The 17,564-nt window shown below is 62.0% G+C and overlaps 9 protein-coding genes across 9 annotated transcripts; 6 read left to right on the top strand and 3 right to left on the bottom strand.

The window, feature by feature from the left end:
- The first annotated feature begins 208 nt into the window (after nucleotides 1–208).
- usp30 (Ubiquitin carboxyl-terminal hydrolase 30) lies at nucleotides 209–2,058 on the top strand. The gene is made up of 2 exons (XM_062773066.1): nucleotides 209–1,052; nucleotides 1,094–2,058. Exons 1-2 carry the CDS (start codon nucleotides 249–251, stop codon nucleotides 1,994–1,996), a joined length of 1,707 nt encoding a protein of 568 aa, XP_062629050.1. The 5' UTR covers nucleotides 209–248; the 3' UTR covers nucleotides 1,997–2,058.
- Nucleotides 2,052–2,903, bottom strand: SPCC1281.03c (ER membrane protein complex subunit 4). Its single transcript, XM_062773065.1, has 6 exons — nucleotides 2,854–2,903; nucleotides 2,683–2,811; nucleotides 2,439–2,569; nucleotides 2,290–2,386; nucleotides 2,156–2,243; nucleotides 2,052–2,118 (listed from the first exon to the last, which is right to left on the bottom strand). Exons 1-6 carry the CDS (start codon nucleotides 2,883–2,885, stop codon nucleotides 2,077–2,079), a joined length of 519 nt encoding a protein of 172 aa, XP_062629049.1. The 5' UTR covers nucleotides 2,886–2,903; the 3' UTR covers nucleotides 2,052–2,076.
- A 548-nt stretch (nucleotides 2,904–3,451) lies between these two features.
- LOC62_04G006496 (uncharacterized protein) lies at nucleotides 3,452–5,436 on the top strand (the record flags this gene model as incomplete). Its single annotated transcript, XM_062773064.1, has 2 exons — nucleotides 3,452–3,955; nucleotides 5,053–5,436. 2 exons carry the CDS (start codon nucleotides 3,452–3,454, stop codon nucleotides 5,434–5,436), a joined length of 888 nt encoding a protein of 295 aa, XP_062629048.1.
- Nucleotides 5,437–6,163: 727 nt separating this feature from the next.
- Nucleotides 6,164–7,526, top strand: LOC62_04G006495 (uncharacterized protein; the record flags this gene model as incomplete). Its single annotated transcript, XM_062773063.1, has 2 exons — nucleotides 6,164–6,679; nucleotides 7,236–7,526. The coding sequence occupies 2 exons, from the start codon at nucleotides 6,164–6,166 to the stop codon at nucleotides 7,524–7,526; spliced, it is 807 nt and encodes a 268-aa protein (XP_062629047.1).
- A 376-nt stretch (nucleotides 7,527–7,902) lies between these two features.
- On the bottom strand, nucleotides 7,903–9,601 carry FEN1 (Flap endonuclease 1; the record flags this gene model as incomplete). The annotated part of the gene is made up of 10 exons (XM_062773062.1): nucleotides 9,492–9,601; nucleotides 9,407–9,441; nucleotides 9,294–9,371; nucleotides 9,156–9,258; nucleotides 8,936–9,109; nucleotides 8,849–8,899; nucleotides 8,658–8,810; nucleotides 8,225–8,620; nucleotides 8,123–8,187; nucleotides 7,903–8,086 (listed from the first exon to the last, which is right to left on the bottom strand). Exons 1-10 carry the CDS (start codon nucleotides 9,564–9,566, stop codon nucleotides 7,903–7,905), a joined length of 1,314 nt encoding a protein of 437 aa, XP_062629046.1. The 5' UTR covers nucleotides 9,567–9,601.
- A 1,967-nt stretch (nucleotides 9,602–11,568) lies between these two features.
- On the top strand, nucleotides 11,569–11,960 carry LOC62_04G006493 (uncharacterized protein; the record flags this gene model as incomplete). Its single annotated transcript, XM_062773061.1, has 3 exons — nucleotides 11,569–11,602; nucleotides 11,645–11,781; nucleotides 11,841–11,960. The coding sequence occupies 3 exons, from the start codon at nucleotides 11,569–11,571 to the stop codon at nucleotides 11,958–11,960; spliced, it is 291 nt and encodes a 96-aa protein (XP_062629045.1).
- A 1,147-nt stretch (nucleotides 11,961–13,107) lies between these two features.
- Nucleotides 13,108–13,520, top strand: LOC62_04G006492 (uncharacterized protein; the record flags this gene model as incomplete). The annotated part of the gene is made up of 2 exons (XM_062773060.1): nucleotides 13,108–13,419; nucleotides 13,446–13,520. 2 exons carry the CDS (start codon nucleotides 13,108–13,110, stop codon nucleotides 13,518–13,520), a joined length of 387 nt encoding a protein of 128 aa, XP_062629044.1.
- A 314-nt stretch (nucleotides 13,521–13,834) lies between these two features.
- Nucleotides 13,835–15,510, bottom strand: liz1_8 (Pantothenate transporter liz1; the record flags this gene model as incomplete). Its single annotated transcript, XM_062773059.1, has 5 exons — nucleotides 13,835–14,287; nucleotides 14,326–14,509; nucleotides 14,568–14,781; nucleotides 14,829–15,385; nucleotides 15,437–15,510. 5 exons carry the CDS (start codon nucleotides 15,508–15,510, stop codon nucleotides 13,835–13,837), a joined length of 1,482 nt encoding a protein of 493 aa, XP_062629043.1.
- Nucleotides 15,511–16,369: 859 nt separating this feature from the next.
- On the top strand, nucleotides 16,370–17,552 carry SPCC1494.01_0 (UPF0676 protein; the record flags this gene model as incomplete). Its single annotated transcript, XM_062773058.1, has 3 exons — nucleotides 16,370–16,442; nucleotides 16,492–16,788; nucleotides 16,828–17,552. 3 exons carry the CDS (start codon nucleotides 16,370–16,372, stop codon nucleotides 17,550–17,552), a joined length of 1,095 nt encoding a protein of 364 aa, XP_062629042.1.
- Nucleotides 17,553–17,564: the final 12 nt, after the last annotated feature.

Genomic DNA, 17,564 nt, shown 5'->3' with positions numbered 1-17,564 from the left:
GTAAGCGATATGTAGAGTGTGTGTTGTTGTTGAAGTTGTCGGCGGGAACAATACGCGTGTCGCCCGCCTGGCCGTTGTTTTTCGGGCCGCCGGCTGGATTGCTGGCAGTGAGCGGCAAACGACGTCGACGGCGAGCGAGCGAGCGAGCAACACTGACGGCATCGACCACCACCACCTGTTACATCTCTCCTCTCTTCCTGTCTCTTATAACACTTGTCATCCACACCCGACTCATGCCGCCCACCTAGATGCGCAGACAGCCCCATGAACCCCCACCGCAGCCGACGCCGTACTCCGTCTTCATCCTGTACCTCTCGACGCTCTTCTACGGCATCATGGGCGTGCTCTCTCAACTCGCGGGGCTCAACCTCGCGACCAGCCCAGACAAGCAGGCGATCCCCCTCCAGACACTACATGAACCGGGGGACAACTACCCCGGCATGGTGAACCCGAACGGCGTGCTGTGCTTCCTCAACTCTGTCATCCAGAGCCTGGCGTCGCTGCCGACTGTCATCGGGCACCTCGACGAGGTCGTCGACCTCGCAACCGAAGTCGACATCCCTACACCAATCACCGACGAGCTCAGCACGACAATCACAGAGCTCAACACCGGCACCGCGCGGCGCACGCGTGTGCTCTACCCCACTGCGCTGTGTCGCGCGTTCCTCCCAGTCCAGAGCTTAAAGTACCTCGTTACGTCCGGGCAGCAGCAGGACGCGCACGAGCTGTACACCAACCTGGCCGCCGCTGTCGGCGACGAGGCGCTCAAGGTCGGCCAGGAGGCCGCGCGGACACCAGGCCTAGGCGAAGTGCTCGATCTCGTCGTGCAGAACAAGAGCGGCGTCGCGGTCGCTGCCGCTTCCCCACCCCCATCACCAGACTTCCCGTTCCCGTACAAGGTCCCCCGTGGCCCCGCGCCCAGCAGCCAGGTGCTCGAGCAGCCGTGGAACGGCCTGCTGGCCCGCCGGCGCAAGTGCCAGCGGTGCGGATACGACACGCCCGTGCTCATGGACATTATCACCGGCTTGGACCTGCCAATACCGGGGAGAAGTGTGGGTAGCCTCGGGAGGTGGGCAATGCTGACAGATCCCAGAACGCGGCCAGCCTCGACGCATGCGTCCAGGCATATCTTGCCCCAGAAGCCATCCCCGGCGTAAACTGCGACATGTGCACCCTGGTCGCGACCGAGAAGGTGTACCGGCATCTTGCGTCGGCGCCGGCGGCAGTGTCGACATCCGAGCCATCGCCAAAGGGCAAGAAGAAGCGGCACGACAAGGAGAAGCGCGACAAGGAGAAGCAGGAGAGCGAGCCCAAGCCGAAGGACAGGGCCGCGCTCATCGCCACGGCCGTCCGTCTCGCGACCATGGTGCGCGCGGGCGTGCCCGTCGTCGACGTGCCAGGGGACGGCGTCGACTGGGTCAAGGTGCAGACGGATAGCGTGCGGCGTACGGCGGTGGTGCGCGCGCCCAAGATGCTCCAACTGCACTTTATCCGCTCCGATCTCATCTCGTGGCCGCCGCAGAAGAAGGACACGCGGATCGTGTTCCCGCTCGTGTTTGATTTCGGCAAGCACATGGCGCGCGGCGTCGACCCCACGTCCCCGGGCACGCCGCCCCCGCAGGCGCTGTACCAGCTGCGCTCGGTCGTGCTGCACCGCGGCGCCAACCACAACTCGGGACACTACACGTCTATCCGGAGAAAGCCCAACGCGCCCTACGGCGTCCCGGGGCGCGGGTGGCTCTGGCTCGACGACACCACGGCAACAGAGTACGGCGACGACGTGTTCCAGCTCCCGCACGTCCAGATGCAGGTCACCATGCTGTTCTACGAGCGGCTGGATGGAGTCGTCGTCCCGCCCGCCGTGTTCGGCAACGGCGGCGTGCAGCAGAGCAACGGCGGCGACGCGCCGCTCCCCCCGCTGCCCACGGGCGACGTCGACTCGGACGACGACACAGAGGAGTCGTCTGAAGAGGCCTTCAACTATGATAGACGGTGAGAGCGGCGACGGCGACGCGACTGTAGCAGGCGGCGAGTGTACCGCACCAGCATAGCATAGCACATGTAATCCATTTTGCACTAGCCGAATATCAACGCGCGGACAGCTGACCATTCTGGGGCCTGGGGGGTGAGCTATTGTGCAGCTTCGACAACTCACCTCTGGCCGCGTCTCGAACTGGAGCCAGTCGGCCGCGCCGGAAGGGAGGATGCCCATCGTCCAGCACTTGTAGAGCCCGAGGCCGAAGCTGGGGTGGGTCAGCTGTTGATCGCACCATTTCCCAGCAGACTCACACAGCCGCCTGGCACAGGATGAACACGACCATAGGGGGGATAAGGAGCGAGTAGGACGGCTTTCCGTCGCTGCCGACGATGCGGAACGGCTCGAATGCTGCGGCGTCAGTCCCAGCTGGAGCACGGTTGGACAGCCGGTAACGACTCACTCCGCAGAATGCCCGACACGGCGCCCAGAGGCCCAGTAATCAGCATAAAGATCATGCCGAGGGAGAAGATCTGCACGCCCGAGCCGGAGAAGTAGAGCATGATGGCCTGCATGGGGAGGGACTTGCCGGGGCTGGCGAACGAGCGAAGTCAGCGAGTGAGCCGGAGCGCGCCGGGCTGGTATCTCCGCGATGTCCGCCAAACGACCACCATCGGCCTGCGGCCTCGGCGTTGGTTAGTACTCACGCAAACGCCACCTCCCAAGCACGCTTCAGCTTGAGCTCGGTGCTGCTCGTCGCGGCGGCACTCGCGGTCGTCGACGACGCGCCCTTGACCTCCTTGCCCGTGGCATAGCCGGGGGGGTTGGGGATGTTTCTGGGGGAGTCAGCTGCGGGCAGAGCGATGCAGCAGACGTACTTGGGCGGGGCGGAGGCGTAGTCGAGGTACATTGCGTTCGTCGAGGGATAACAAGCAGTGGAACGATCAGTAGTCGATATCGCGGAGTGGGTGGGGTCGAAGTGGATGACGCCGGCGGTGGTGGGCGTGACGCCACGTGGATTTGGTCCCGTGTGTGTGTGGCCGTGTGTGTGTGTGGCGGCCGTGTGCTGTGTGGTGCGGATGGCGGATCCTGCACGGTGCATGGCATGCGCCGAAGCTCCGGTCGCCAGCGTGTCCGAGTCGATGGAGCGGCCGGGGCGATGCTGAGAGAGGTTATAAGTGTGCTATGTGTGTATCCTATCGTTGTAACTGCATTCTTCTGCTCACTTACCCACCCACAATGACCAACTCCAACAGCAACACTCGCACCAACACCCGCACCAGCACCAACACCAGCACGCGCAGCACTGCGAGCATCGGCGACGTGAACGCCACAGGCAGCACCAACCCGCACGTCGCAACCCCCGGTCACTCGCTGCGTATCATCCTAAGCACTCCAGACCTCACCCTCGCACCCCCGCGCAGCCCCAGCCCCAGCCCCAACGCCACCCCCGACGCTGCCCCCCCACCCGGCGCCATGGACGAGGAGCGCACACACGCGCACCTTCTCGCCCCCATGCCCCAGACGGACCCCGTCACGCCCGACGCTCCGTCTGACAACGAGGAATGGGCGTACTACGAGGACACCGACACCGACACCGAGTCAGCGCCTCCCCCGCCCCCACCGCCCTCCGAGGCCGACGTCCCAATCACGCCGTCGCCGCTGTACATCCCGCCCCCACGGCGACAGCGCACACGGGACGCCGCCTATGCAGCGTACTACGAGGTCCTCGTCGGCAATCTTGCCACGCACGACCTCCTCGGCGTGCTCGCTCCCGGAGGGCGGGCCTACCCCTCCCGGCACCTGCTTTCTCCCGCACTCGAGGTGCTCCGCGCCGTCGTGGCGGTCCACTTCCCCGCCCTGGAGTGGGACAGTGCGACCTTCGACGCGCGCCTCGCGGACTTGCGGGGCGACAGGCCGGAGAGCGTCGCGTACTCTTTCGGCCTCTACTCCAGGGCCGTGGACCGCTGGTTTGAGTTGGTGGGTGTTGTTTGCCCGCCATTGCTGACGTATAGAACGTCCGCTGAGAGCCTGTCTCGGACGAGGGGATGCCTATCTGGTTCGTTGTACACGCCAACAACCCAGACCACGAACGCAGCCCACCATCACCCATTCCCTAGGAGTGGTTACCCCATTGTACACTTCCATAAGCATGCATAGTGGCATATTCCACCAGAGAAACAGGGGAGGTCGCTGATGAGAGAGTTACATAGCCACTGATGCCTCGTAGAGCATACATTGGTGTGGAAGTGAAGCGCGGAACGGCATGGTGTGGCCATGTGGCAGTGGCGATTTGGCCGGTGGGATTGAGAATGACGCACCGTGTGCGTGTGTGTTGATTGACAGATGTGTGGCGACGTAACGGCAGAGGGTGAGGTTCGGGCGTGTGTGGACGTTGATGAAGCTGCTGACGATGCTGTTACAGCAGGCAGCAGTGGGGTGCAACGCGCAGCCGCGAGCTCCGGCTTCCCCAGTGCCACCGCCCTACTCCCACCCGCGTGGTATGGCACCCTCCGCCTCCATCGTCCCCGGTCCCACGGTCGACAGCAGCCACCTCCCGACGTTGTGGAGGCACATCCCCGAGGCGTGGCCTCCGCGCGCCCCACCGACGGCGCTGCTATCACCCGCTATACGTTCCACAACACCCCGGTACGGGCGGGATCCCGACGAGCACTCCAGGACCCGCTACACCGCCTACCGCGCCGCTCTTTCCCTCCCTCATAAAAACGGCAGTCGTGCCGGTATGCACGAAACGTGGCCGGATTACTCAGCCGCACCCTCCAGGCTCCCAGGGCCTCTGTTTCCGCCGAACGGGACTCGCATGCTTTTCCACAACACCAAACCCTTGGTGGAAAGACCCTGCTGGCTCTGGCTTGAGGCAGACCTCTCCGCCCTCGCCTCCTGCAACCTCCTCGAGCGCACGATGCCTCTCGGTAGCTCCCCAGGCGGCCGACAACGCCAACAAGAAGGACAGCAAAGTCATTGCAAACTCCCTCGGCCAGACCAGCAGCTCCACCAAGAAGGAGGCTGAGCCGTATCTGCAGACACGCCCACCAGCCGCATTGGCTTCCGCGTAGGCCTCGGAGGACGACCCTTTCCAAGAGGTGTCGCGTCCTGGGCGCATCAAGGAGCCCCTCTTCATGCCCGGGCCGTCCTCGAGCGGCTCTCGCTCGCCAACCACGCCACGGCGCCCGGCTCCAAAGGTCTCCTTCTCGCTCCCCTTGTCAAAGCCGCCTCTCTCGACCACCAAGACGGTCAAGCGCAAGAGGAGCGACCTGCACTCGAAGCAAGCCATGCGCACCAAGGCCCCCCCATCAGCGAGCGGGAGTCGTTCTGGTGCCCAGGACCCGTCACCCGACTCCTCCACGGCCCCTCTTACAGGAACCGAGGGACTCTGTGTCGGGCGAACAGGAGTCGCCGGGCATCTCGGTCCTGCGGCCCTGATCGCCACAGGTTGTTGATGGTGCGGATTGTCTTGCTCTGGGATCCACCGCGAACCACATACTTCCGGGAGGGAGAGGAAACCAGGCCTCAAGGTGCCAAACTTGGTCATCTCAGACAGGTCGACCTCAGCAGCGTCCAGAAGTACACTGGCTGCTGTAAAGCATCGATCAGAGTGGGTGTCGGGGGTCGCTCTGACCGCTCGCAACTGCCATGGCGTTGTCGATCTCGGGCTGGGCGCTGGTAGGTGCCACCATCTTTGCCGCGCACCTGGGCGACGTCGATGCCCGTATCTCTGGCCACGATTGATGGCTTTCCATGGGGCGCACGTAGGGCCTACACAGGAGACAAGGGGGAAACGGCGTGTCCGTTGTGGCGCACAAAGACTGTTTGTGGCGGTGGCAATTGGGCGCACTTGAGCGCACTTGAGTACACTTGGGCGCACCGGCTGGACTGATGGGGAGACGGCGTGTGTGTCTGTTGATTGTAAAAACGGTTGAAGACAAGGCTTGGGAAGACGAGGGGCGTGAGAGTGAGTAAGGGGCGGCGCGTGTGTGGGTGTTGATTGATCACATCGAAGCTGTGAGCGCGGTGAGCGAGTCGAGTGGTACGAGCCCGCCCGGTCCAAGTATAATTGTCGTCCATGTGTCCCCTTTCTCTCCTTCCTATCCACCACCTCACAACCGAGCTCCTTCTACCCAGCACCTGCACCCCGCTCACTCCCAACGAACAGTGACCATAACCAACATGTCCACTTCCCCTTCCTCACCCGCCCCAACACCAACCAATCCAACCGCGAACACCATGACGGCAACTCCTCGCCAGCCACGCCCCCTCGCTCCCCCAGCCCCACGCGATCTCCGCCTCCCGAGTACGTCCGGAAACATCAGCGAAGAGGCCTCCAGGTCCCCCGCTGCACCTCCAGCCCCGGGAACCGTCAGCCCCTCCAAGACTCCCACGAAGGCCGCGCCGCGTCCCCTCGCTCCCCCGACTCCCCGGCCGCGCGCCCCGGCCAACCAGGTTCGATACGCAGCCTACCACTGCGACCTGGTGACGCAGCTCGCCGCCGCCGGCCTCCTGGGCTGGTTCTCGCCCGACGCCGTGGGCCCACCTTCGGGGTCGGTGTCCGACGCGCTGGCCGTCCTCGCCCGGGTAGTCGCCAAGCACTACCCCATGATAGACTGGCCGGAGAAAATCTGCACCCCGGACGGCGACGTGTTCTTCGGCGATTACATGGAAGTCCTTGACGAGTTGATTGGAACGGTGAGTGTTGCTGTGCGGCAGGAGCTGACGCCAGGGCGGCAAGTAATCCCTCATCCTCGCGACGCAAGGCCAACGCCACACATACACACACACTCCCATACCATCCCTTCCCCTCATCATAGAGCATGCATTAGCTGTAGCCGCCAAAAGTTCGCTTTTGCGTACAGCGCTCATGAGACAATGTGCACAACGAACGAGAGTCACACTCGCTGATGGGGACAAACAAGTTGTGTGGTGGCGCACAGGTCGTGTGTGGCGGCACACACTCGCACCCATCGAAATCCGCCACATAATCACTCCATCATCCGCTCAACACAATCCAACTCGCTCCACGGCCATCCATCAGTGTGTTTATCCATCAAACAGCTGCCCGCAGTGCGCGGAACGGCGTCGCCCCCGACCAGACCACTCAACCACCAGCTCAGCTGCGCTCCCACCGGCGACACAGCGTATTTAATTCCAGCCGCTCCTCTCTCTATCCACTTCACAACCTCTCCCCCCAATCTCTACTCGCTTACCTTCCGCGCCCCTCTCTCAAGCCAAGCAAGCTGTCCAGCCATACAACATGACGACGAGCACCATCCCCACCGGCTCCAACTCCGAGGAGACGACCGGCCCCGCCACCCTCAACTCGCTCCAGCTCCACGACCAGGGGGTGAGGGTCACCCGCACCCGGTCCGAAACCTTGCTCCGCTACGGCAACCCGAGTCCCCTCGCCCCTCCGAAGCCCCGTACCCCTCTCCAGACTTCCCACACCGAGCCGGAGCTCCGCCCCTCTACCCCCGAGGCGGCTCCCCAGGCCGTCATTGAGGCGCTGGTAAACTCGCTCGAGGCGCACGCCGAGTGATTCTGCAGCACCCACTCCGCACCTCTCCACCGGGCCGATGGTTTCGACTCATTTTGGCACCCAAAGCTCCCCACTCAATAACCACAGCATCGTACTAAACGTGTCCACCATCCCACCTCCTTGTATCTATCTCGGTTGAAATGAATTCCTCGTTTTCCTTCACTTGCCCTCGTAGCCGCCAAGAGACTCGTGCCCCATCGAAAGCCTAGGCTGTCACTGACACGCCGTTTGTCACAATCTGCGCTACCATTGGCGACAAACTACATGCCCATTAAACATCAAACATGTATCCCATACACACATGTACAGCTAAACTGCTCTATCTCGCTCATGGTGTGTGCGTCCCCGTCGACTTCATCTTCTTGAACCTCCACGGCTACTTTCTCTTCTTGGCTCCCGCCTTGGGCTTCTCATCCGCCTTGCGCTTGCCCTTGGCAGCGCCGGCCTTCTTTTCGTCCTCCTTCTTGGGCATGACCTTGAAGAAGCCGTCGAGCCGGCCCTGCTGCTTGGCCGCGAGCATCTTGGCGAGCTTCTGCGAGCCGGCGCGCACGCGGTCCTCCCTGATTGTCAGTTTCGGAACTACACGGAAAACTCACTTGAAACCCTTCTCGCGGACCAGGAACTCGACAAGACCCTCCTCGTCCGGCGCCTTCCAGTCGATCTGATGGGTCAGTTACCGATGTGGAAGCGTAACTCACGTCAAGGTCGTCACCCTTGGTGACATCCGGCGTGATGAAGAGCTTCTTGGCCTCCTCCCAGGGCCAGTACTCCGGAATCTGCATGCCCGCGCTCGTTCCCTTCTTCTTGGGCTTCTTCTTGACGGGCGAGCGTTTTGGTGCAGGCACCTCCTCGCCATCAGAGTTGACGACAAAGTCGGCGGCACCATCCTCGCTCTCAGGCTCGCTCTCGTCCTCAGCGGCCAGGGCGGCAGCCTTGGCGTTCTCGGCCTCCTTCTCAGCCATCTTGCTGCGGATGAACTTGACAACCTCTTCGAGAGAGCCGTGCTCCTTCATGAGCTTGTAGGCAGTCTTGGGTCCAACGCCCTTGACGGGCTCGAGGTAGTCGCAGCCGAGTAGAATACAGAGCTCGATGAACTGGTGGGTTAGCTACGCCTCCACTCACAGCACCCACCTGGTCCATGGTCATCTCCAGTCCAGCGAGCACCTCGTCGAGCTTGATCTCCGAGATGGGCATCTTCTTGGCCTCACTGAACGTCAGGTGACGGAGGAGGATCGGCGTGTGGAAGGTCAACGTGTCCATGTCCTCAGAGCCGGCGGCGAACACCTGGGGAGTTTAGAAGGAGCGCCAACAGCTAACCTCACCTTGCCGGCGCGAGCGAGTTCGGCGCACTGAGCCTCGGCTTCTGAGGGTGCCTTGACGTCAGCCGCATGCTCACAACACACACTCACGGTAACGCAGGGGATGCCCATGAGGCTGAGGAGACGCTTGCACTCCTCGTTGTGCTCCTTGGTGACGCGGACCTGCCGCCTGGACAGACGGTCAATGTCCTCCGCGGTACCAGTCTCGCGGGCCTCCTCCTCGGCCGACTTGGCCTCCTCTCGACGACCGAAACGCTGCTTGAGCTGGTGGATGAGTTAGCGCTGCGACGCAGGGGCCACGCCAACTCACCACACCCGACTTGAGGTCCGGGGGCTTGCCGTCGAACACGTAACATGGCTTGATACCATTATCCACCATGCGAATGGTACGATAGAAGAAGCCCATCAGGTGTCTGCGCGTCAGTTGATGCGGGCGTCCCCAACTCACGAAGTGACTTCTCCACTTTCGTTCATGAGCATCTGGCCGTCCTGCTGGCGGACGGCGATGAGGAACTGGTAGATCGACCTGAGGTCAGCTTCGAAGGTGAATGGTTAGCTCACATCGACGCATCAATGGCGACCTTGCGACCGAAGAGCTGAGAGGTCAGTTGACGCAGGCGGGTAGCGACATGGTAACTGGACCCACCGTCTTCATTTCGTGGTCACGCATTGCCTTGGGGGCATGCTCGCTGATGAGCGCTGTGAGACCCTTAATACCCATCGTTGAAGGTTGTCAAGAGGGGCAAGAAAGTTGATATGTGAAGAGAGAGTTGAGAAGAGCAAGACGAAAGAAGACAATCTTCCTTCCTTTCTGGCGACGCGCTGCGGCGCGGAAACATGACGTGTGGTGGAGGTGAGGAAACATTGAAAGCCACGTGGATTTGATTCCGTCACGAGTTCACCGTGTTCGTGTCAACCTGCCAGCCTGGCAGTGGAGGCGAGGAAATTGAGACAAGAGGGACGTTGTTGCTTTCAAACCACTCTCTTTGTGCAAAAGCAACAGCATCACTCCAACGACACTCTCTGCAGTGCATCATGACGCGGGTGATCACCTCGACAGCGTGGCCGATGATCATCTCCCACACACTAAGCGAACTTGGGGGCCCAGACCCAGAAGTCAGTCGCGTGCGAGGACCAGTCCGGCGTTCCTAACACCAATACTGGGGTGGTAACGCTCACTAGTATCCCCCAGAAACAATACTCGAGGCACATCTAACGACTTATTATCCCCACTTTCCCAGCTTAACATGCACACGCGAGATCGCCCAGCACTCAGCAGAGCTGCTGCCGCCGGAACCGAGGTTGACCGAACTTGCCGGCCGCCGAGTTGGCGCTAAGGAGGCTTGTTTCTCGGGCTTGGGCGACATGAACGACGTCACGGCTAATGTTACCACCACTCTGCCACCGCTAGCACAAGGCCTGTGGCACCATGTGTTGTCATTCATGCGCTTTCGTCGCCGACGCCCCCACGGAGCAAGGAGCCAGGAGCGACGACGCAAGATAAAGGACGGAGTGGCATGGAGCTGCTGTGGCGAGGCTCCCACGTCTGCAAAGTCTACTGAGAGCCACTCAGTATGCGTGTCCAGCTCTTCGCCCTCGCTCTTCTTGGTAGGTGCGGTGTGCGACCGAGAAGCTGACAGGCAGCGGCGGTCGCATCGGCCGCCAAGCCGTGCCCGCGGCTACGCCGACCTCGAGCGCGGCTGCGTCCAGCCCGCCCCCGCCCCCGCCCCCGCCGGCATCGTCGTCTGCGGCCGCGCCGAGCACTACATCCGCTGCGTCGGCCTCGGTAGGTAACGCGTTGATGAGCCCTCTGACGATCAGCTCGCCCCCGCGACGTCCTCCAAGCCTAGCTCGGGCAGCCCCCTCGCTGGGCCCCACATCGTGCTCGCCGGCGCTGTGATCGGCAGCACCATCCTCCTCGCACTTTAATGGCGCTTGCCACCTAATCCGTCCGTGTTCGACTGGCTGCAACAGCGTCAGGACAATATTGAATGTATGCTACTCCTTTCTTGGACAGGCGCGGGCTGTTTTGGCCGGAGGAAGTTGGGCGGAGGCTGGCTGGTGACACCTGTCAGCGGCTGCGCCGACTCACTCAACTCCGCAGGTGGGCAGTAACACGATTGTCACGACTGGCAATATCGGCGTGTTCGGCTTATGTACATTGCTGGGCCGGATGCGCTCGAATGTTATCCGATTGAATGGCGCCTGCATTGAATAGTTTCGCGAGGCGTGTCTAGTCTGTGCCGCCCGTCTCTAACCACAAGCGGAGAGTGCGGAATACGCGAGGACCCCACATCAAAACCACAATGTGTCTTGCGAGCTTTTGCACTTTGGTCTTGCCTATCCCCGAGACGCAACTGGCTGGTATAACATTAGTCGTCCAGGGTCCTCGTTGTCTGAAGCAAGGGCAACAAGGGCACACTTGCCATGGATTGAGGCATGTAACATGAATAGGTTGGACGCGGCGAAACGCCTCCCCCACACCCCACCTCAAGCCAGCCAACCAGTTCCTCACTAGTGAACCCCATCCTACTCGGCCTTCTTCATGGCGACAACCTAACACTTTCGGGTAAGCGAGAGCACCAGCAGCAGGGGGTGACACGACAGCAATGCACGCCCGAGCACTGTCTCAAGCTTGCTTTGCCTGGGCACACGCTCTTAAAAGGCGATGAGCATGCATGCGCCGCCTTCTCCCCGTCGTTGTATTCCCCCACCAAACAAATATGCGTACCCAGTTCCTTGTTATCAGCGCTCTTGGTAGGTTGCCAGCCACACGCACAAGGATCTGACTCCTCCAAGCCGCCTTCGCCGCCGCTCAGTCGACGTCCGACCTCCCCTTCTGCGAGGACGCGACCGGCACCATTTCGGGCACTGGCTCGGCCCACCCCGCTGCCACCACTGCCAGCGCCCCGCTCGCCGGCTCGGGTTCCGCCTCGGTGAGCTGCCCCCTTTGGGTGCCATCAAGCTCAACACTGCTGACACTTGCCCGTAACAGCACGCGCCGACCCCCTCTGCGGCCACGACCTCCAAGCCCTCGGCCGGCGACGCTGTCACTGCCCCGCACTTCATCGTCCTCGCCGGCGCTGTTGTCGGCGGCGCCTGGCTTGCTCTTTAAGAAACAACACAGCTGCACCCCCGCACTCGGACTTTGCGTCACTCCTTGAATTTCCCAAATCCATATTTGCTGCGTGCGGGGTCAAGCCGGTGAAGCCGCCCGTCCCAGCCTTCATCCATACTGTTGCACTTGTTCACAGCAGCGCGACGACGCGCGCGCGCTCGAGTTTGTGGGCGAGCGCGTGCAAAAGTCGGTCAGTTTTGTTCTACGCGGCCCCCGCCCCGGCGTGTTCGGCAAGGGTCTTGCCGTTGTCCGGCTACGAAACAAGGGCTTCCCGCTACTGACCCTTTGCTACGAGGCTGTTCCCCGTGGAGGAGCGTGGAGGAAGCGTGGCGCTAGAGCTTGACCAGTGTATGGTTAAACCCCGTTAGCGCGACCCTGGCCGCAATGCCATACCCGAGCAGCAGCCAGACAGCCTAGAGCCTGGAATTTGCCGACGTGAGCAGCACACCAGGTTGACTACCATTTGGCTGTCGACTCCCAAACCCCCCGTGTTACACGGTATTGTTTGTTTGGACTTGGCGGGTGCCTCGGGCCCTTACTCGTCGTCAGCGCGGGTTCCTCGCTCTTTTCCTCGCAACCTGCTGCATCGCTGCACCGCCTGTTTCATTTCAACCAACCGTGCATGGCGACGAGGCGCGCAGAGAGGAGCAGCTGCATCGCAAACGGCGCGGATGAGGCTTGGCGCAAAAAGCTAAAAGGTGACTGACCTCGAGCATACCATTGCCACTGCCCAACTCACCATCCATTGACGACGCGATGCTCAGACACGCCCTCCAAGTCGTTCTCCTCGGCGCGATCAGTAAGTCGGCGTCACGAAAATAGCTGACGTCGAGGCGCCAACGCCCTGGCACTCTATGGCAAATGTGGTTCAGAGTGCTTGTCCGTCGACGTCTGTTGCTGGAACAGCGCTCCCCAGCTGAGCGTCTGCTCGGTGAGCCCGCATCCAACGCGTCCCTACTGATGTGTAGACCACACTCTTCGACCAGTTTCAAAAATGCCAGACCTGCATCTCGGCACTGCCGACGCCGCTGAGCTCGGACGATGAGCTCAACTGGAGCAGGATGAGGGACGGCGCGTGCAAGACCTGGTCCTACTGCAACAGCAACGTGTCGCCGCTTGCCGCGCCGTCGTCCTTTACCGAGGCATGTGCGTCCGTCTCTCAGACCCCCCAGAGCCAGTCGGTCTCGGAGCCCACTTCGACCTCGACACAGACCAGCACGACCGCATCCGACTCCTCCGAGGGCGGATCGACCCGCATCCCCTCCGCCAGCCCAAGTCCGACTGCCGACCCGAGCGACTCCTCCGTGAGCGGTGGGCCGGCGGGCCCGAACTCAATCGGTTCGTCGTCGACGGCTGGGGCATCGGCGCCGTCGACCTCGTCGTCAGCTTCGCACTCGGGCTCATCTTCTGCTCCGAGCGCATCCGCGACGACCTCGCGACCCAGCGTAAGTCGTTGGTATGGCTTCACTGACCACACCGCAGGGAGCTGAGCCGATGCTCAAGCCCATGACCTTTGGCGGCCTGATCCTTGTTGTCGTGGCCAGCTGGCTTGTTTAGTTGCACAGCCTCATCGGGACGTATATAGCCACGCCCCAAGTCATGAACACATGAACGAGAGTCACGTGCCTGAGTTGAACTGACAGTGCGGTGGAATGAGAGCAGCCCGGGCCGAGGCTAAGTCTCCCGCCAATGCACCACGACACCGCTCTCGCACACAGCATGGTCACAGCATGGTCACAGCATGGTATTCCCGAACGCACCTTGCCCGCACACAGCATGCCAAGCCAGCGACCATGTGGGGTGTGACGGCCCAAACGGAATCCCAATCACATGCTGTGTGGCAGTGTGGCACAGGCAACCCTACTTCTCTACTACTTCTTCTCCTCGTCACTCGCACCGTCCTTGCTCTCAACATCGATCTCACCGAGCTCCTCCTCCGCCTGGGCCTCGTCCGCGGCGTCTGCCTTGCGCCGGGCAGAATCGCGTGCCAGATAACGCGGCACATACCACATGCTGAAGAGGCCGATGGACCACATGCCGAAGAGGAAGCCGACGGTCGCCGGGTATCCCTTTTTGAAGCGGGGCGCTTCAACAGTTGGGAACGTAAGCAAGGGCACCCAGATAAACGTAGAATAACCCATAGTCATCATGGAGCTGATGATGAGAGCACGCTCGGAAGGCGACTCGGCCAGCGCCGAGTTGATCCACGAGTAGAGGATGGGGGAGGTCATGGACGACGTGCCCGACGAGTACCAGGCAAAGTACTTGAGCCCAATTGGCACGTGCCACACTGTGAGAATGATTGCACAGATGAAGACGAAGAGCTGGAGTTGTGAGCGTGGAGCATGGGCGGCTGACGAACATTGCCAAAGGACCACATGTAGGGCAGCCCGACGGTGGCAGCAAAAGTTGTCCCAAGCCACGAGGAGAGCGCCTGCACCAGCTGCATGTAAGTCGGTAGTATGTTGACCTTCTCGACGCTGAGACCGATCGACTTGAGCCACAGGACCATGTAGCCGAGGAAGTAGGAGCCTTGGATCATGCACCTGGTGGCGAGGTGAGTTGTGGCGCCACGAGGGGTTTGTGTCACGCAGCCACACTCACACGTAAACCGTGACACACAAGTACCACATCGGCCGGCTAAGCGTATACTTGATGTTCTTCCAGTTGATACCGTTGTCGTACCCATGGTGCGGGGGCATGCGGGTGCGCGACAGCTCGTACTCGTCGTCGGTCATGAACCAGCGCTTGGGCGAGTTGGGGAGTCCGGGGAAGAATGCAAAGCCGATGAAGGCGATGGGGAAGGTGATGATGCCGTCTGCAGAGGTGTCAGAACGTGCCCCTGTGTCCCAACGCTGGCCTCACCGATGATGAAGAGCCACCGCCAGCCGGCAAGCCCGTGGACGTGGTTCAAGTTCTTGTACGCCGCGGCCTGGAGGTATCCCGAGAACATGGAGCCCAGCGAGTTGCCCATGAACCAGACGCCGGCGCGCTTGAAGAGCTCTTCCTTGCGGTACCAAGACCCGAGGATGAAGTGGACTCCGGCAAACGAGGGGGCCTCGAAGAAGCCGATGAGCGCGCGGATGACGTACAGGTCGCGCGGGGTTTGCACGCGCGACTCGCAGAATGTCAAGCCGGCCCAGACGATCTCCAGCACTGGGAGCAAGTACGGCGCGACGCGCGGCCGTGTCATGAGCGCCATGAGCGGGATCTGGCCGATGACATAGCCGCAGTAGAAGGCAATGTTGAAGTAGTTCAGGTCGTTGCCGTACGCCTTGATGTCCTCGCGCATGCCCGACACGTACGCATTGGTGAGGTTGCTCTGGTCGAGGAACTTGCAGAAGAAGGACAGGCACGCGTAGATGAGGATCGTGAGGTCCAGCTTGCGGAGCAGCTTGCGCTCCGGCTTGGGGAGGTGGGACCTGGTGTTGCGTCAGAGCTGGGGACAGTGCCACTCGCCACGCGCCACGTACGGGTACCAGTCGAACACGTCGACGAGGACCGCGCCGAAAGTGTTGCGCTTGAGCGCAGCGACGAGTTTGGACATTGTGGGTCCGGTGGATGGGCTTGGCAGGGGGGTTGTCACCGTCGCTTGTCCATCTTAAGAAAGCGTCGCCGGATATCTGCTAGCAATACGGCGGGCAAGCTCCCGCCTGCATGATACAATACGCAATGTTAGTGCACTTGCATCGCGCACGAGCTCGTCATCCGCAGCGCACGCCGCTCTACGGAGCTGAACAGTCATCTCCGAGCCGCCCTGCTGACTCCCAATGCCCGGCGCTCGACATTTTTCGCGGCAAAGAGCACAAGTCCTCTCCGTCCGCTTCCCAAAGCCGCCAAGGATCCGTTCCAAACATAGACGCGGCCGTTGCGCCAGGTGCGGCGCGGCGCCGAACGTGCGAGCGGTAGCGCGGCAACCGCCGGCGGCAGACGACGGTATCTCAGGGCTGGCGGCTGCCTGCCTGCTGCGCATGTCGCCATCAGCGCCAGTGTGTCGACATTGCGGTTCGGCTGGCTTGGCCTTCGGCAGTTCCGTGTGCGTGATTCCGTTCAGTTCGCGACGTATCGGTGTTTACTTGGGCATGTGGTTGGACGACTGGGAGGTTCGGGACGCGGCCATGTGCGAAGGCAGGGATGGTGGCGGAGTGAGTGACGCGAAATGTCGTCACCGATACGTACGGTATATAACAGTTTCGGCCATGTGCGAGTGGGGGTGGAGTGGACGCCGCCTCCTCTCGCACTTGTCATGAGGACGCTCAAACTCGGATCTGGGGCCACGGAATGGAGGAGCAGTAGCAAGGCGTGATTACGGCGCTCAGCTCCGGGCGGGCTGGCACTCACCCGGCATAAGAAAGCCACAACATGTCATCTGGACGCGCTCATCCACCACCAACACCACCACGAAAATGCCCGTCGCCGTCCCCCTGTCAAGCTACGAGCACGTCCCCGAGACCAAGGAGGCGCTCGACTGGGCCGACTGTGCGTGCCGTGTCCTCCGGTTCGTCTTGCAGCAGCTGACTTGCCACAGTGCCCACGATCGACCTCTCGCTCAATGCCACCGAGAAAGGCCGCGCACAGCTCGCAGACACCCTCATCGAGGCCCTCCGCACCAAGGGCTTCTTCTACGTCACCAACTTTGGCATCTCGCAGGCCGAGGTCGACAGCCAGTTCGCTATCGGCGAGCAGTTCTACACCCTCCCGCTTGAGGAGAAGCTGCGCTACGTGCCCGACCTCGAGAACGGCGAGTACAATGGCTACCGGCCTGCGGGGCGGCGTGTGCTCAGCTCCGGCGTGCAGGACAAGATCGAGGTGTACAACATTCCCAGTGGGTTGCCGGCTCATGGACACGGCTGACACACACCAGAGCCCGAAGTCCCCCAGTCCTTCCCTCCCCTCATCGAAGGCCACCTGCCCGAGATCCGCGCGTTCCAGGAGAAGCTGCACGAGCGCGTACTCCACCCGCTCCTGACGCTACTCGCTTCCGCCCTCGAGCTGCCAGCCGACACGCTCACCAACCTGCATCAGTGGGACAAGCGGGCCGAGGACCACCTCCGGTACATGAAGTACAGCCGGTACGATGCGGCGGAGTACGAGAAGCTCGAGGCCGGCGACGGGCTGTACGTGACCGGGCACACCGACCTGGGCTCTCTCACGCTCCTCTTCCGGCAGCCGGTGGCGGGGTTGCAGATCCGGGACCACGAGACAGGCTCGTGGAAGTGGGCCAAGCCTCTCGACGCGAGTCTGACAGTCAATGCATGCGACGCGCTGTCGTTCCTCACGGGCGGATACGTCCGCAGCACCATCCACCGCGTGCATGTCCCGCCGAAGGACCAGCGCGACGTCGACCGACTCGGACTGCTGTACTTTGCCCGTCCGAACCAGGGTGTCGTGCTCAAGACGCTCGACAGCCCCGTGCTCGCCCGCGAGGGGTTCACGGCCAACGAGTTTGAGCGCGCGGGCAAGCCGGCACCCACGATCGACGAGTTCACCGTTGCCAAGCAGGCATGGCAGCAGAGTAAGAGCACCGTGTTCCGCGCCAAGGAGGGCCAGGAGATCCTCTCGGGCTTCAAGGGCCAGTACTATGACTAGCGGAGGCCAGGG

The sequence above is a fragment of the Vanrija pseudolonga genome, chromosome 4 (genome assembly GCF_020906515.1).
Source record: "Vanrija pseudolonga chromosome 4, complete sequence".
Classification (NCBI taxonomy): domain Eukaryota; kingdom Fungi; phylum Basidiomycota; class Tremellomycetes; order Trichosporonales; family Trichosporonaceae; genus Vanrija; species Vanrija pseudolonga.
Note: the sequence above shows the minus strand (reverse complement) of the source record. Positions and strands in the feature narration are given on the sequence as shown.

Bases quoted from the DNA above. Each gene is read 5' to 3' on its own strand.
- usp30 (XM_062773066.1), top strand. From the start codon at position 249: ATGCGCAGACAGCCCCATGAACCCCCACCGCAGCCGACGCCGTACTCC. The intron at 1,053-1,093 runs GTGGGTAGCCTC...GACAGATCCCAG, and splicing joins TGCCAATACCGGGGAGAAGT to AACGCGGCCAGCCTCGACGC.
- SPCC1281.03c (XM_062773065.1), bottom strand. From the start codon at position 2,885: ATGTACCTCGACTACGCCTCCGCCCCGCCCAA. The intron at 2,570-2,682 runs GTGAGTACTAAC...CTCGTTCGCCAG, and splicing joins GCTTGGGAGGTGGCGTTTGC to CCCCGGCAAGTCCCTCCCCA. The intron at 2,244-2,289 runs GTGAGTCTGCTG...GACCCACCCCAG, and splicing joins ATCCTGTGCCAGGCGGCTGT to CTTCGGCCTCGGGCTCTACA.